The following is a 16,615-nucleotide window of genomic DNA, read 5'->3' as shown; positions in this document are numbered from 1 at the left end:
TCGACAACTCTTTTCGTCGCCTCCCAGTTATTCCCCTCTCGTTTTCACATTAGCACCACGACTGACTGACTGTGTGAAGCTTTGGCTGCACAATCTGTCCAACCCATGAGTCTCCAAAAGGAAATCTGCAACAGAAAATGTCATTTAAAGCTGCAGTGTGTAATATTCAGAAGAACTTATTCACAGAAATTGAACATAATGTCCATAACTCTGTGTTCATATAAGAGTTAAATATAGTTCCATGAGGTGGACCGACCTCCGTGTGAGTCTCCATGTTTCTACGTCGTGTTGAATACGGTTGTTGAACTAAACGCTCCAGAATTCACGTTGAATTTTCAGACGCTGCCGGAAACCAGGAAATGGAATCAGCGGTGCGCCGCCGTAATGTGTCCCCTGTCGGTCGCTCAGTTGGTTGCGGTTTGACACTTCACCACCAGATGCCGCCAGAAAATTACAAAAATTACACACTGGGGCTTTAACAATTTCCTTCCTCTACCAGTGTTCATTTACCAGTGGAGTCGCCCTCTGCTGGTCAGTACAGAGAATACAGGCCTCAGACGTATCTGCATTGTAAAAATATCAGTTAAAGCTACTTTTAAAATGCTGCCGTGAGCGAACCCTCGGGCTGCCGTTTCTGCTTTTCTCATATTCCATCTTGAAAATTATGCTTTGGACTTAATTTCACTGCAGTTGAAGTGAGTGTGGGAGAATCCGTTTGGCAACTGTCTGTGTGGCCGGAAGTTATTTCTGTTTTCATTTTGTTTTTGTTTTGTTTCAGGGCCTGAAGCGGAGCGGCATTAAATCATGTATTAGCTTCCAGGCCATATGTTAGGAAGTTTTACAGTCATTTGAATTATGGATCAAATACATATATATATAAAATATGAAGACTGAAACTATGATGTTGTGAACACAAGCAGGATGGATGGAGGTTACAGAGTGTGAACACAGCTCACTTGTCCATTCGAGTCCCGACGCCTGTTTGTCTCAATCAGCGTGTTGTTGTTCCAGGATTCATTAACGAGGCCATAAACTGCATCATAATGAACTCCAGAGCATATTTTCCTCCCCCAGTCGCCCACACAGGACCATCAGTCAGCTCAGATGTGACGGGCGGCTCCGGCTCGGGCCGGATCGTTCAGCGGCGACCAGAACGAACCGAACAAGAGGCGCTAAGCGTCTGAAACGTAACGAGGTCGACCAGTTTGCAGAGTAGAGGAATAAATGTGTTCAGTGAGAAACGTTCAAGATGCTCGTAGCCCAACTGTTTCCAGTCTTTGTGCTAAGCTAACACAACCAACACGCTGCTCTGGCCTCGTTTCAACAACAGATACGAGGGTGATGTCGATCTTCTCATCTAAGTCTCAGATGAGAAGATCAGATCAGCGTATTTCCGCCCCCCAAAAAATGTGAACTCTTCCTTTAAGAGTTTGACTAAATGTGTCTCCGATGAAATTGAGCTGCAGACGTGCGAAATGTGTGAGTGTAATTTATTCACTAACACGTGTAATGTAAGAGATAAACGCACGTCTCTTCTGCAGTTGTTCGTCCCGCGAAATCAACATGTAGCGACAGAGAGAAAGCAGCAAATCCTCGTGTTTGAGGCGATGAGACAAACGTTAAATGTCTAAATCATAACTTTTACTAACACATCTCCTATACTTAATATCAGCCGTGTTTGCAGTACATCGGTATTCAGACTGATCTGTTCAACATAGAGACTCGTGGTCCCAGCAGGGCCGCAGTTGCTGTTGTTTTTTCCACCTTTACAAGCCTTCATATATCCGCCCCATGTCCCTTCAGCCCTCTGTTCTGCACCGGGCTGCGTCGGAGCAGCTCCTGCTCAGCCTCTCCTCCTCCGCCGTGAGGCTCGGAGACTCAAAGGTTTCTCTCTCTCCATCTCTCTCCATCTCTCTCCTCCGCGCCGCTCAGGGCCTCGCAGCCTGGAGTGGGAGCCGACGACGCTCTGAAGTAGGTTACCAGCCGCTGCGTTCGAGCACGAGAACAAATGCTGCTCCAGTGAAAATGTCGTACGGCTCAATCAGACGGCGAACCGCCGCGCCTCCTCAAACAGTAATTACAGTAGGTGCACTGATGTTATCGATTGCGTGGCGGCAAGGGGGCTGGGGGGGGGGGGGGGGGGGGGGGGGGGGGCGCGGGAAGACGGATGACTTATTTGTTTTTTGTAAATGAGAGGGGGAAAGAAATCATTCGTGTCCCCGCTGTCGGTCCGGCCCAGATAGGAACGTTGTCTGGAATCTGGTCCTCGGGTCACGTCTGAGGACGGAGACGAATCACAAGACATTGTGATGTGTAATATATATATAAACATATATCACTGCAGCCTTGAGGTTGAGTCTCAGACTCCCATCGCTTCAGGACCACGAGACAGGAAGTCCTCCTCTCCAGAGCATCTACACGAGGGGCGATGCAAACTCTTTACTTCTCTTTAAAGCCGTTTCACAATGACATCATCATGACGTCGTTTATACCGGACACTCACAAAAGTATTTAGGCCTAATTTAAGATTTACGTGTCTCATTTGGATATAACGTTTCCATCCATCTGGATTAATAAACTAATAAAGTTAATGTGATTTCAAACAAATAGTCTTTTTAACTGTTGAATGCAAAAACCTGGCTCTTACGAATTTGAAACAAATTGGATTCATTGATTATAAATATATTGATCTGGAGTCTGAGTGAGTCGGGATTATCAGTAGAACTATTACAAAAAATGTCAGCCTCACTTGTTTGACTGACAAATATGGATCACGTTAAATTGAATCTGCGTGATCCAGATGAATGGGAAAAAAAAATTTCAAATGAAAATACGTAAATCTTAAATATTACGCCAAAATGTTTTTGTGAGTGTATGATGATGTAAATAATCTGTAGACCGTGTCTCTAATCTTATTGGTTGCAAAAGTAAATGTCTTACTACAAAGTATAGTGACATCATTCCTACCGTGTGATCAGGAATCATTTTTTTCAATCCGTATAGTTTTCAAGTCGTGTCTCCTGGAATAACTGGAAACATATTTTTTATAAAAATATGCATCACATAATTTTTTCTGACTTCATGACATCAATTATATGACAATTTAAGTTTTCCTGTCAATATAAGCATGTTTCACGATCATCGGTCAAATAAACGTCCAGAAAGAATCCGATCAACAAAGACGAGATACAGTTTTCAATTTTGGATTTTCTCCACCTGCCGTCAGGGGCGAGCAGAGGATCTCACACTCACGCTTCAGAAGATATAAAATCAAGACGTGTGTTGGTGGAAGTGAAGGGGCAGAGAACGACGCCTGCTGAGGTCAGCAGAGACTCACCCCCCTCCCCCTCCCCCTCCGCTGTCGGGACGCTTCACGAGCGACAGCGGCAGAGATTTAGACAGGATGTGAAATATTGAGTGGGAGGGAGGGAGTGACGGACAGGCAAACTGATCGAGGGCACAAGGTAACACACAAAAAAAAAATTGGCTTCTTTTCGGTTGAGCAGCTGTTTCTCCGTCGTCCCGTCGCCCGCCGCTTCGTTTCGAGTCGTTCCAGGTTAAGTGATCTGCCCTGTATTCTCTGTACTGACCAGCAGGGGGCGACTCCACTGGTTGTTTCTATAGAAGTCTATGAAAAAAATGACTACTTCTCACTGACTTTATAAAACGTCTATAAAGTTTTAGTCATAGGTAATATTTAGATTGTCTCTAATTATTTGAGGTGTTTTTTTCTGACAATTTTTTTGTTGACCTTGACCTTTGACCTTTGACCGATCAGCTCCAAAAAAGTGAATCGTCTGGGGATGAGCTCACGAGTGAAGATCCAACTGCATACACACACACACACACACACACACACACACACACACACACACTGTATTTTAATACAGATGAATTCCACACACATGATTTTACCAAGCGACCTGCAGAACTCAGGTTGTTAATTTCCTGTTTGTTTTTCTCAGAGAAGAGTTTCTGAGACCAACTCACCGGTGAACATTTCACGCCTGCGCGTCTTTTAAACCTTCGATGGACGTTGGAGGATTCGGTTTTTATTTTCACTATTGATCTCGTGAACGATCGATCCACTCGATGGTCTGCGACTGACGACGCAGCCATTAAACCTCCTGATGGTTTCTCTTCTTTCTTCCTCCTCTTCACTTCGTCACTGTTACTCACTCTCCGGTCAATAATTCCCATTTGACCGAATTCTCCGGGGGAAACACCTCGGTCATTCATTTGTCTCGTGAGTTAAAGGGTTTCTTTTAGGCAGACACTCGTTTTTCTTCTTCCCCCCCTGTTTTTTCTTCTCCTGCTTTAACGTGCCCTCGTTGTGACGGGTGTGTTTTCATTTTTATTTATTGTTGTTCACTATTATTTTACTAGTAGTTGTAATTATGGATTCACTGCAGAGTTTATGTTTTGATTTAATTACGTATGATTGTTGCTGCTTTTTAAGAATCACACACACACACACACACACACATTCATCATGTGTGTTCATATAATCCAGCTCGTTCGTGGAACATTAAAAGGGAGAGTTCAACATTTTCTGAATTTCTCACAGACTCTGAGCCTTTTCCCCCCCAAAATGCGGAACTACTCCTTTAATCCCCCGAAAAGTGTCAGTGATGCTGAATGCACAGTTCTTCCTCCTCCTCCTCCTCCTCCTCTCACCTCACCCGTCTCTCCCACCAGACCGCCGCTGAATACTAATCGCCATTGCGAGTGTATTGCAAAAAAAGAAATTCAAAGTGTGCCGAGCATCCTCCGCCTGCATTTGTGCATATGTGTGTGTGTGTGTGTGTGTGTGTGTGTGTGTGTGTGTGCGTAGAGGAGGCAGTTGGGAGACTGTGATTTGCTGGCGATGACTGAGGGAGCGAGGGACGCATTGACGGAGAGAGAGAGAGAGGGAGGGAGGGAGAGAGAGAGAGAGGGAGGGAGGGAGAGAGAGAGGGAGGGAGGGAGAGGGAGAGCACTGTCCCCATCAGCCTCTTTTTCGCTCTGCGATTCAGGAGCCACCTCCTCCTCCGCAGCAGCAGCAGCAGCAGCAGAAGGAAGAAGAGGAAGAAAAAAAAAGAGATTGCCACAGATAAATAAACGCACAAAGGCAAGAAGACACGATAAGGACATCGGCGGCGGCGGCGGCGGCTTCTCTCCCTCTTGACGCCCCCGGCGGCCGCGTGTAGCCGACTGTGTGATCAGCGCAGACTCTCGCAGAGAGAAGGACGGAGCGAGAGGAGCGGATCCCGGAGGGAGACGATGACAGCGGACGTCTGCACATGGACAGAGAGCGGGAGGAGGAGGGGGGGGAGGCAGGAGGAGTGAGGGGGGGCTGTCAGCCCATTCTACGGTGGGGGAGCAACAGGGAGCATCATTCGTCGTTGTGCTAAAAAAAAAAGAAAAAACCCCTTCGCCTCGTCTACACCTGCCTCTCTCCCTCTTCTTCTTCTTCTTCTCGCCTTCTTTCCTCTTTCGGAATCCCTGCTCCGAAGTCCGAGGGCGGCCGTGCCTCCCTCCCACGCCGCTGTCAGCCCCATCTAACTGTGTGTTTGTGTTCATATCGGCATAAGGAGCTTATTGTACGCCCGCCCGCCCGCCCGTGTGTGTGTGTGTGTGTGTGTGTGTGTGTGTGTGTTTTACCTCTTCATTTCCGCATTTTGCACCCATCTGTTTCATGCCGGCTGTCCGTTCACACCTCTGCCAGCGTTTCATACCATCTGTGAGAGTGTCAGCTCTCTGAGTGTGTGTGTGTGTGTGTGTGTGTGTAAGGATTCATCGTTGCGGCGTGTTGTCTTCGGCCTGACAGGTGTCACCTTTGGCCCCACCTCATTGCCAGGACCACGTGGAGAGAAGCCTCTGGAACCTGGACAAATCACAGTTTGACTGCGTCAGCCCGCAGTTTTTATTTCCCTTTTTTATTCGACTTCAACGTTTTGTGACCGATTCTCACCTGCCGGAGGGCGGAGAGAGTGTGTCCTCCTCACGAGGGAGCAGAGGAGTCGTCGTCCCTGTCACATGTATAATACATGACTGTCTCATCAATAATTCAGTGTCAGGTGGGCACGCTGGTGTTGCCTGGTGAGCGTTGATTTAAGAGACTCGGCGGCGGCGGCGGCGGCTGATCCCTCGGTCCACTAATGATGTGTCGCCTCCCCCGGCTGATCTGTCGCAGCTGAGGTGACCCCCCCCCCCCCCCGGCGTTGCCTGGATCGGACGCACCTCGATTCACACTTCTTTAGGAACTTCTTCTACAGACGCAGACTTTGTGGTTTTGAATCTCTCTGGACCCTTCGAGGCCCAGTTCTGTGCGACCCCCCCCCCCGGACCATGATCGGCGTCAACAGCCTGCACTCGTCCGGACGCCTGCGCTCGCGCTCCCTCTGCACCGTGCGCTACGGGCGGGACTTCCGGATGATGGACCCCTTCCGCTATCCCAGGACCCCGCGCTCGCGCTCCCTCAAGCCGCTGGTGTTCCCCGACCTGCTGGGCAAGGCCCAGGACGGACAGAACCACCCGCAGGCCAGGAAGAGGAGGAAGGTAGTGAGCAGAACTCTTTGTACTTCCGCGAGTCACTTGAGACGCGTCATCTGTCGCCGGCTTGTCAGTTGATCTTCAAAACTAAACTCGAACAAAAAAACACCGCAGATTTTTCTTCCCCTGCTTAATTTCATACCAGTGTGACACATGTCACAACAGAGCATATTTACCCGGCATTCCACCGGATGATAGCTCATTGTCTGGTACAGTAGCGTTTTCTTTAAACATATATTCAACCTTTATTGTTCCACCACGCGCGACAAAGCAAACCACCACTTGTTTGTCCATCGCAGCAGTTTTTTATTTGTAATATATAATCCCATCTGACGCGTGGGAGCGTTTGACGACGGCCACGCCTGACTGGACCACACACACACACACACACACACACACACCTGAGCACAGCACATCACAGCGTGTTGTGTAAAAAGCCGCCACTCAAGGCCAGTGACTCTCATCCGATTTAGCGTTTAGTGACGTTTGACGAAGCAGAGTACAGTAGGTGAAGGTGACGAACGTCCACCCGCGTGTGTGTGTGTGTGTGTGTGTGTGTGTGTGTGAGCGACGAGCCTCCTTGACTCCATGAGTCGGACTGATGCTCCTCCGCCTCCACCACCTCCACCTTCCTTTCTTTTTTAGTCGTCTGTCCCTCTGCTGTTGATTCTGTGTTTTCCCTCAGGATTTACAGTAGAAATACTTTGAAAAACTCCGCAGTGACACCGTTTCCCAAATTCAGAACGATGTTGGACTAGGAAGAAATACAGTGTAGACAAACTCAAAGAAAGAGAACTGTAATGTGCACAAACAATAAGTCTATTAATATGACTGATAAGAGCTGAAACTATGAGGCACACAACACAGACATGTATTTCCATAGTGCAGTATTTTGAAAACACAAACACTGTAGTTCCACCTTCTAAACATTCTGCTTTTGTGTCTCATGAGTATCTACGACTAAATCTGCAGTCTGATAAAATGGCATTTGGCCATTTTTCACTACTCTTTGCTCACGAGTTAATACCAGTTAATATCCCTGTTCACCACCTGTGTACTGTACACGCTGGTTGCATCGCCTGCGATTGTGAGATCCTCGCTTCTGTATCCTCCATCCCTCTCCTTTTGGGTTTTTAGTTGCAGGGTAAGAGCTCACGATCAAAGCTCCACATCGTTCCATTATTTATCTTTTTTATTCACTCACAGCGTTTTATACAAAAAAAAAATTAATCTGACAAACGCAGCTGCAGCAGTGAGACCGCAAAAATAAATATATAAAATAACAGAATAAACTGAACATGACTTTCATGGTAACAAAGTTGAATCATGACACAATTTTCATTAAATTGGACGAAAGTAACAATTCAAGTTATTGGTCAGAGACGTTTTTGTCCACAGGTTCAGTTTCCAGTTAATTTTCATACACGACTTCGTTTGGGACGCGTGTCGTCGCGAGACAACGTCCAGCCAGTTTTCTTTTTACATATTTATATAAGTTTGAACGTCAACAGCCCTCAGGGATTATTTTAAATACCTTGGATGCTTTTTAGGAATAAGTCATTAGAAAATTTATCTCAGAAGCCTTTTTTTTATTAAAAAAGAAAAAATAATTTAGTCCAGAAGATCATCACCTTGGGACACGACCACAAATCATCACGGCAGTTTGCAGATTCAGGCTCCTGTTAGCTGCGGGTTTGGAATCAAAAATGAATGAAATCCATTCATAATGTTCTGTGGAGACATGGACGTTCCCATATAATCAATTTCTTTTCCACGTTTAATTCCTCGCGTGTTCTCGAAGCTCAGACTCGTGTTTACATTGAATCTGCTCGTTGACCGTCTCAGTTCTGTTTCTGGGTAGAAACTCTGTTTGTACACGACGAACTTCTGCAGGAAGAATCTACGGCTGTTGTTGCAGATCAGCAAATAGTATCACAAAATTAATATTTGATGCTGACCAGATTTTGTGCTACAGAAGCAGTTTGTCTCTCCTGCTTTTGAAAACCGGCTGGATCTGGCAGCCGAACGTGATTATTAAAATGTGCGAGGACATTTGGTTTGGAAACAGTGAAACCAGAACTAAGTCTGTAATGGTTTTCAGACGGACGCTCATTAATATTCATGGCGCTGATTAAGGGCGCAGTTCCAGAGGAAACGCTGGAAAAAAGGGAACCAGATTGGTCGCACGAAACAAACCCCATTATAAATCCAATTTCCATCTGACTAAAAGTCACAATGGTTCTCATGAGAGGTTGGACGTCGACAACAGCAGAAAGTCAAGTGAAGACCATCAGCGGCACTTATTAATCAAAGGAACGTTGTGGGAAATAATTGATTCCAGCCGAGTGCGAGGTTTCTTCCCCCACTCGGAGATTCTGGGTGAGGTATTGGTCTGGGAGGAGTTGGGAGGTGGACGAAGCGGCGAGTGTCCTCTCCATCAACGTGGCTGACACAGCTGTCTGTCAGCATAGTCTATGATTCAAGCTCTAGTTTCAAGTATTATTCAAGACACAAGGTTCATTAGGCACATTATGGTTCATTTACAGTCAAATAGACAATAATTTGGTCGGTTGCTCGGTTGTTTGGTCGACTGCTTGGTCGGTTGGTTGGTCGGTTGTTTGGTCGGTTGGTTGGTCGGTTGGTTGGTCGGTCGGTTGGTCGGTCGGTTGGTCGGTCGGTCGGTCGGTCGGTCGGTCGGTCGGTCGGTCGGTTGGTCGGTTGGTCGGTCGGTTGGTCGGTCGTTTGGACGGGTGCTGGGTTGTTTGGTTGGATGGTTTGTTGAATAGTTGGTCGGTTGCTTGGTTAGTTGGTCGGTCGGTCGGTTGGTCGGTCAGTTGGTCGGTCGGTCGGTCGGTCGGTCGGTCGGTCGGTTGGTCGGTTGGTCGGTCGGTTGGTCGGTCGTTTGGACGGGTGCTGGGTTGTTTGGTTGGATGGTTTGTTGAATAGTTGGTCGGTTGCTTGGTTAGTTGGTTGGTTGGTTGGTCGGTTGGTCGGTTGGTTGGTCGGTTGCTTGGTCTGTTGGTCGGTTGTTTGGATGGTTGTTTGTTTGGTTGGTTGGTTTCTTAGTGGACTGTCTAAATATATGGAGGATTTAATCCATGTCATCCACAGGTTGTGGTGGAATAAAGTTTGAGGTTCTTCTACTATGACGTATTTCCAGGCAGATACTCGACGATGATTTATTATTTATCCACATTATTTACATCATGCTCTAACTACTGAACTGATTCATTTAAAACAAGTGCTTCCATCCATTGCTGTTCTTGGTCCAACTAATCATTGTTTTCTAATCTAATAGTGAATGATTTATAGAATTAATCACTTTACCCTTAAAATGTGCATCACACTTTCCCGTTTCGACATCTCTAGGTTGAAAAATTACTCAAACTACTAATTGATTGAAAAATGTTGCCAATCCATTTTCTGTCAATCAACCGATTGATCGATCGACAAACTGTTTCAGCCCTGCAGCACAAAGACAAATGATTGAAGCTCAGCTCCTCACCTGCACCATCTTTTTTTTGGTGTGTTATTATTATTCATGTTCCTAAGCTGTAACTTAATTTTGCTCTTGCGCGGGTCGAAGCGTTTTGCGTCAGAGTCTAAATTATTTATTGGCTGATTGATTTTCCCGTCTATCACTTGACAGGCCGGGTTGTCTGCGGGTAAGGTTTTTTCTTCTTTTTTTTAAACTGATGTGCTGGTCGGTGGTTGACTGAATAAATGACTGATGGACTGTTTGGTGAAGAAAATGAGTTAAGCTCCGGTCGAATCTCACCGAGCACAATTCACTGAAGGAAGCTTTGCTTACTGTGCAACTCCGACAGACTCTGCCCTGTAATGTGAGATCAAATCTCCAATTGAGCTGCTGATATTTGTCATATTTATGTGAAAATGTGATCTTTCTTTTCTCTCTGCCCCTGCAGGCTCTCTACAACTCGATCAAGAACCAGAAGCTGCAGTGGACACTGTAAGTCCTTTTAAATCGACTTGATGTCGGTATTATTCACCTTAAACGTGATTTTCCTTTTCGTTCTCCGTCTTCATCTTGTCTCTGACTGCACATGCTCACGTCGGGCAGAGGCTGGGGGGACGACGATAAGGGATAATATTGATTAACTTGTTAGCATCCTCATTAATGGCGCGAGTGTCGTCTGGAAATGTTAGTGTGTCAAGGGGCTGCTATTCTGGATCGAGTGCCTCGCAGATGCCAATTAAAGTCACCGGCTTTCCAAGCTTTGTTGCCATAGCAACGGCACCATGGATACGACTCCATGGCTACCGCGTTTGCTCTTTCCTCCACACACACATACACACACACACACACACACACACACACACACACACACACACACACACACACGCTTGAGGTGCTGTACATCTGATCATATACACAGGAGATGCATGTGAATCTACACGTGTGTGTGTGTGTGTGTGGTGGCTTCTGTGCAAGGCAAAGAGACAATGATGAAGAGAAAGAGAGAGAGAGAGAAAGGCAACTCCATTTAAATGGCTCTTTACCTGCATCCCCGCACAAAGGTGTGACCACAGCCTCCCACACTAACACTCCCAAAATAGCAGCCGCCGCAGCATCGCTCCCGGTGCAGCTGAATAAAAAAAAGTGGCCAGAGGAGCCGTACGGAGGAGGAGATCCACAGAGAGGCAGGCGATCCAGTTCAAACATCTCCGCTGACATGAAGACGGCTATTTAAACACGCGAGGCCACGCGAGGACAGAGCGGGGGGACACGTCGCAACGACCCCGTGAAGCTGCAGGAGAACCTGCGACCTCCTGACCCCGAAGGGAAGCTCAGATGAAGAGACGCCGCTCACATCACACGTCCACTTCTTCTTCTTCTTCTTCTTCTCTTCTTCTTCTTCTCTTCTTCTTCTCTTCTTTTCTTTCTTCTCGGCTTTGGCAAACGAGTTGCAGCATGAATGACACGTTGAATATTTCAGCCGGCCGATCAGAGTAGCTGGGGTCTGCGCCGCTGCAGTTGTGTCACCACTTTCACACGCCACTTGCTCGGTTGATGCATATTTCATCGCACACGCAGAGAACATTCCTTCTTTTTTTTTCACGTGAAGACTCATTGAGCGAGCGAGCGCACAACAACAGCAACAACACCGCCCGCGACAGACGAGAACCTCACTCCTGCATCGATCCCGAGGCTGCAGAACACATTCATATATATATATATATATATATATATATATATATATATATATATATATTAAATTATATTCTGTTCTATTCCAGGCCCGCGCTGCATCGATTTACTAATTCACTGCCAGATTGAGGGTTTAAAAAAGAAACTACACCATTTTAAGAATATAAATCATTCTGCACATGTGAAATCTGTCATGCACATCTCATTACAGGTGTTTGTGTGTGTGTGTGTGTGTGTGTGTCTGTGTGTGTGTGTGTGTGTGTGTGTGTGTGTGTGTGTGTGTGGATGAACATAACGCGGCAATGGATGTTATTTCATGCCCCCGCAGAGATGGAGAGGGAGAGGCGCGCACATGGCCATTCTCGGCGCCGCAGTCGGACGCACCCACACATGTTCTGCGCGCACACACACACGCGCACACACACACACACACACACACACACACACACGTGCTTCCCGGACGCAGGAGCGGGGGAGGAGACCGGAGGGAGGGAGGGAGGAGGTGGTGAGCGCTGGAAGAGAGACGCAACAAGTCACAGATGTTTGCGTGGGGGAAACAGGTAGAGCAGGTGAACATGTGAAACGCTGATCGCCATCTGCTCCATTATTCCCTTCTTTTTGTCAGTTCTGCTCATATCTCTTCTGAGGCCACAGGCCGCGGGCGAGGTATCGAACCGCAACACACACGTCTGGTCTGTCGCCATGAGTCTTGAAACCTGTCACGTACAGGAAGCAGGAATCGATCCCTGAAGTTGTTTCCTTGTTATTTACCATCTGGTTTAGTTCCATCCTCAAACTTTAGACTCTTTCATCCAAGCAAAGTTCTTGCAGGCTTCTCTCGCGGACGTTCGTAGTTCAAACAAGTTCATAAACGTATAGATTTATACAGTCTGTGTCTCTGACAGTAAACATGTAGGGGAACAGAGATGCACGGATTGTTTCTTACATCCAAAAACAATAAGCGAACACTAGATATGCACAGATTGGTACTTTGCTCCTGTTCCTTTGAAAAGAAGCCGGATGAATAATCTTTTCGTTGAATGATTCAAAGGTTAAAAACAGAGATGGGAGGAAAAGCTTGGTCACGTACGAGCGGACGTGTCCGGATGAGTTGCCGTCCTCTCTACACTTGAGGGTTTTTGTCGTTTGGCACAATGACTCAGGTGAAAGAACAAATCCGTCTCCGTCGGCCACTGATGCAGCAACATCGGCACAAAATGGCCGAGCGCGGCGAGGCAGCGGTGAGAAGTTAGATAGTCAGAAAGTCTTTATTGTTATTGTACAAGAGAACAACTCTTCTGGAAACATAATTAAAAAAAACAAGTTTAAAACAAGTTTAAAATCTGACAATAAAGACAAGACTGATGAATAATTTATAATAGAAGAGGGGTTGTCTATTTGTTCTACACCAACATCCTCTCCTCTCCTCTCATCTCATCTCATCTCCTCTCATCTCCTCTCCTCTCATCTCATCTCATCTCATCTCCTCTCCTCTCCTCTCCTCTCATCTCCTCTCCTCTCCTCTCATCTCCTCTCCTCTCCTCTCATCTCCTCTCATCTCCTCTCCTCTCCTCTCCTCTCCTCTCCTCTCATCTCATCTCATCTCTTCTCCTCTCATCTCCTCTCATCTCCTCTCCTCTCCTCTCATCTCCTCTCTTCTCCTCTCCTCTCATCTCCTCTCATCTCATCTCCTCTCCTCTCATCTCATCTCCTCTCATCTCCTCTCCTCTCCTCTCATCTCCTCTCATCTCCTCTCCTCTCCTCTCCTCTCCTCTCCTCTCCTCTCCTCTCCTCTCCTCTCCTCTCATCTCATCTCCTCTCATCTTCTCTCCTCTCATCTCCTCTCCTCTCCTCTCATCTCATCTCCTCTCCTCTCCTCTCATCTCCTCTCCTCTCCTCTCCTCTCCTCTCCTCTCCTCTCATCTCCTCTCATCTCCTCTCCTCTCCTCTCATCTCCTCTCCTCTCATCTCCTCTCCTCTCCTCTCATCTCCTCTCCTCTCCTCTCCTCTCCTCTCCTCTCCTCTCATCTCCTCTCATCTCCTCTCCTCTCCTCTCCTCTCCTCTCCTCTCCTCTCATCTCCTCTCATCTCATCTCCTCTCCTCTCATCTCATCTCCTCTCCTCTCCTCTCATCTCATCTCCTCTCATCTTCTCTCCTCTCCTCTCCTCTCCTCTCCTCTCCTCTCCTCTCCTCTCATCTCCTCTCCTCTCCTTCACTTCCCTCTCCTTTACTTTCCTAACCTTTCCTTACTTTTATTTTTCTTTTTTCCTTTTTTAATTCATTGTCCTTCTCCCTCTTTCTTTTCCAGCTTCTTCCTTCCTTACTGTCCATCCTTCTCTTTCATCCCTTTGCTTTCTTCTCTTTTCTGTCCTTTTCCTCTTTCCTTTCCTTTGATTCCCTTTGCCTGTTCTTTGCTTTACTACTTTCTTTTACTTTCTTTTCTTTGTTCTTTTACTCACCTTTCTTTTTTCCCTCTCCCTCGTGTTACTCTTCCTTTCCTTCCTTTAATCTTCTTGTCCTCTAAGTTCTTTTCCTCTCCTCCTTCTGGTCTGCGTTCTTTCTCTGGTCTCGTCTGTCCTCTTTCATTCCTCTATATTTTTACTATTCCATTTCCTCTCCTTTCTTCCCGGTCCTTTGTTTTATTGTGTCTTCTCACTCTCACTGTTATCGTTCAGAACGTTCTCACATCTGAGACGGATGATCTTTGTCTTTCTCTCCCTCCTCCCTCCATCCCCCCGTCTCTCTCCAGCTCGTCTCCACGTTGTCTCTGTGTAGAGAGGGATTCAGGCAGGCCAGCAGTTACCAGGCAACAGGCTGGATGCTCATTGGCTCTCTCTCTCTCTCTCTGGCTCCTGCATGGGGTTAACTGCTGTTCTGTTCTGTCGGTTACTCAGAACGTGTTCTCGGGGGGTTCGACATCCAGACATTTTTTCTATTTTCGGGCCGAACTTCGGACCGGGGGTCGCCCCGGCGAGGTAACCGGTGGAAACACCGGGCGGACGCAGAGACGCTTGCTGTCGCCGCCTGAAGCGTCGACTGTCATCTGCTAATATTATTTATTATTATTTATTATTATTTTATTATTTAGAAGAGAATGAGATTATCACCGCTGTAGCAGGTATTTATTGGTATGTATAGGGAATATTGTCTGCCCTTCAAACACATATTCTCTGTCATTTACATTGTTTTTAATGTGACCTAAACTGGCTGGTAACAGATTACATGTAGTCTGGATTATGTCATCAGATTACAAAATTGAGTAACTATATAATAGTTATAATGTGTCATTCGATTTCTGGTTACACCGTCAAGCATCACATGATTTTATTTACATTACGTTTCATGGTTGATAACGGTAGCGCTGAGTTAGCTCGCTAGCTCGTTGGCTAACGAACAATACAAAGCAAATTACAGATATTGGAAGATGAATATGCAAAGTGATTCATTTTTTTCAATGTTTTAAATGAAACATAAAAAATGCAAACGGCTAGCAGACAAGAATATACGGTGACATAAAAGTGATATAATAAATAATTACAACACATTGAAAATTAGCTATATGACATGAATATGAAAACGTAATTGATTATAACAGAAAACCTTTAAACTACTTAACAAAAGCAAAAGTGTAATGTTCACTTTTTGTTAAGAGAGTTAGAAAACACACACACACACACACACACACACAGAGTTTATGATGAAATACGTACATGATGGTTCCTCGAGGGTTGTTTCTAATGAGCGATGCTCAAAAACGTCAGCGCACCGAACGCAACTCTTCGTCTGAATTCTGGTTTTAATAAAGGATGGAGTCATTAAGATCTGAGAGAGTTCCAGTGTTAAATCACTATCTGACCTGGATTTACGGACACACACTCGTATCACATGAGAGAGGACACTTGAGTCAGTCTTATTAATATTTCATAAAATCCAGACTGGAGATTTAAGAGGATGTTAAGCCACAAAACAACTTCGCCTCGTGAACTCTGAGTGGTTTTGGTTCGTGTTTTTGGTTTCTTGTGTTTTTTTGCATGTAGATGTAGAATTAATCACGCACCAGCTGTCAATCACACTGTATCCACACTACGGTGTTTTATCGTCCATTTGACTTATTAGAGATTGAACCATAAACTCACGAAAAATGTTTTACTGACGTTGTTCATCAAGTGAGGGTCATTTTCTGGTCGACTTCCATAGAAACAACCAGTGGAGTCGCCCTCTGCTGGTGATGACAGAGAACACAGGCTTCACACGCGTCAACATTTTTATACGCAGTGTAAAGTTGTATTACTCTCGTATTGACACGGTGGAGGCTCATTCTAGATTTATTTTTTTTAAATCCTTTTGCATATGAAACAAGAGGCACTTCCAGGATGCTCCCTGTCCTCCGCCTCAAAGCAGGAACAAGAACGGGATAGAAGGTGCCACCGTGGTACTTTCTGATGGAGGAGAGTGGACCGCTGCTCCTCAGAGGAAACACTCCCCCTCTGAGATACATGACGCCCTATGTACAATGCATCGTGCGACCACAGGCTGTGAGCGAGAGGCAAATGGTCGGGATGACGTGTCGTCATTGGCATCGCTAATGAGGCGTGACACATCGAGTGTCGGTCACCATGGAGTCCTGATTGTTAGTTATTTCATTAATTTCCTTCTGTGTGTCTCCATAGCGACGAGGAGGAGCTGCGGAAGTCGTTCTCGGAGCTCGGCGACAGCCTGTGCGACTCCACCGCCTCCAGGTCCATGAAGAGGGTGGGCAGCCACGAGCAGCCCCTGTCGGAGGAGACGCTGCCCTCGGGAACGCTGCTGTACAAGAACGGATTCCTGGTCCGCAAAGTCCACGCCGACCCGGACGGCAAGAGAAGTACGAGCCCTCGCGGAGGGGTAGACGTGGGCACCGGCCTGTCCCG

General features: G+C 46.5%; 1 protein-coding gene across 3 annotated transcripts in view; it reads left to right on the top strand.

Annotated features, from left to right (window-relative positions):
- The window catches only part of LOC118287802 (PH and SEC7 domain-containing protein 1-like), a 57,674-nt gene that overhangs the window by 34,021 nt on the left and 7,038 nt on the right, over window positions 1-16,615 (top strand). For all 3 annotated transcript variants that reach the window (XM_035613367.2, XM_035613368.2, XM_035613369.2), the window contains 2 exons: window positions 10,461-10,504; window positions 16,376-16,569. In XM_035613367.2, the coding sequence (XP_035469260.2) occupies window positions 10,461-10,504; window positions 16,376-16,569 (238 nt within the window). The remainder of the gene's footprint in view (window positions 1-10,460; window positions 10,505-16,375; window positions 16,570-16,615) is intronic.

This window comes from Scophthalmus maximus, chromosome 16 (genome assembly GCF_022379125.1).
Source record: "Scophthalmus maximus strain ysfricsl-2021 chromosome 16, ASM2237912v1, whole genome shotgun sequence".
In the NCBI taxonomy this organism is placed as follows: domain Eukaryota; kingdom Metazoa; phylum Chordata; class Actinopteri; order Pleuronectiformes; family Scophthalmidae; genus Scophthalmus; species Scophthalmus maximus.
Note: the sequence above shows the minus strand (reverse complement) of the source record. Positions and strands in the feature narration are given on the sequence as shown.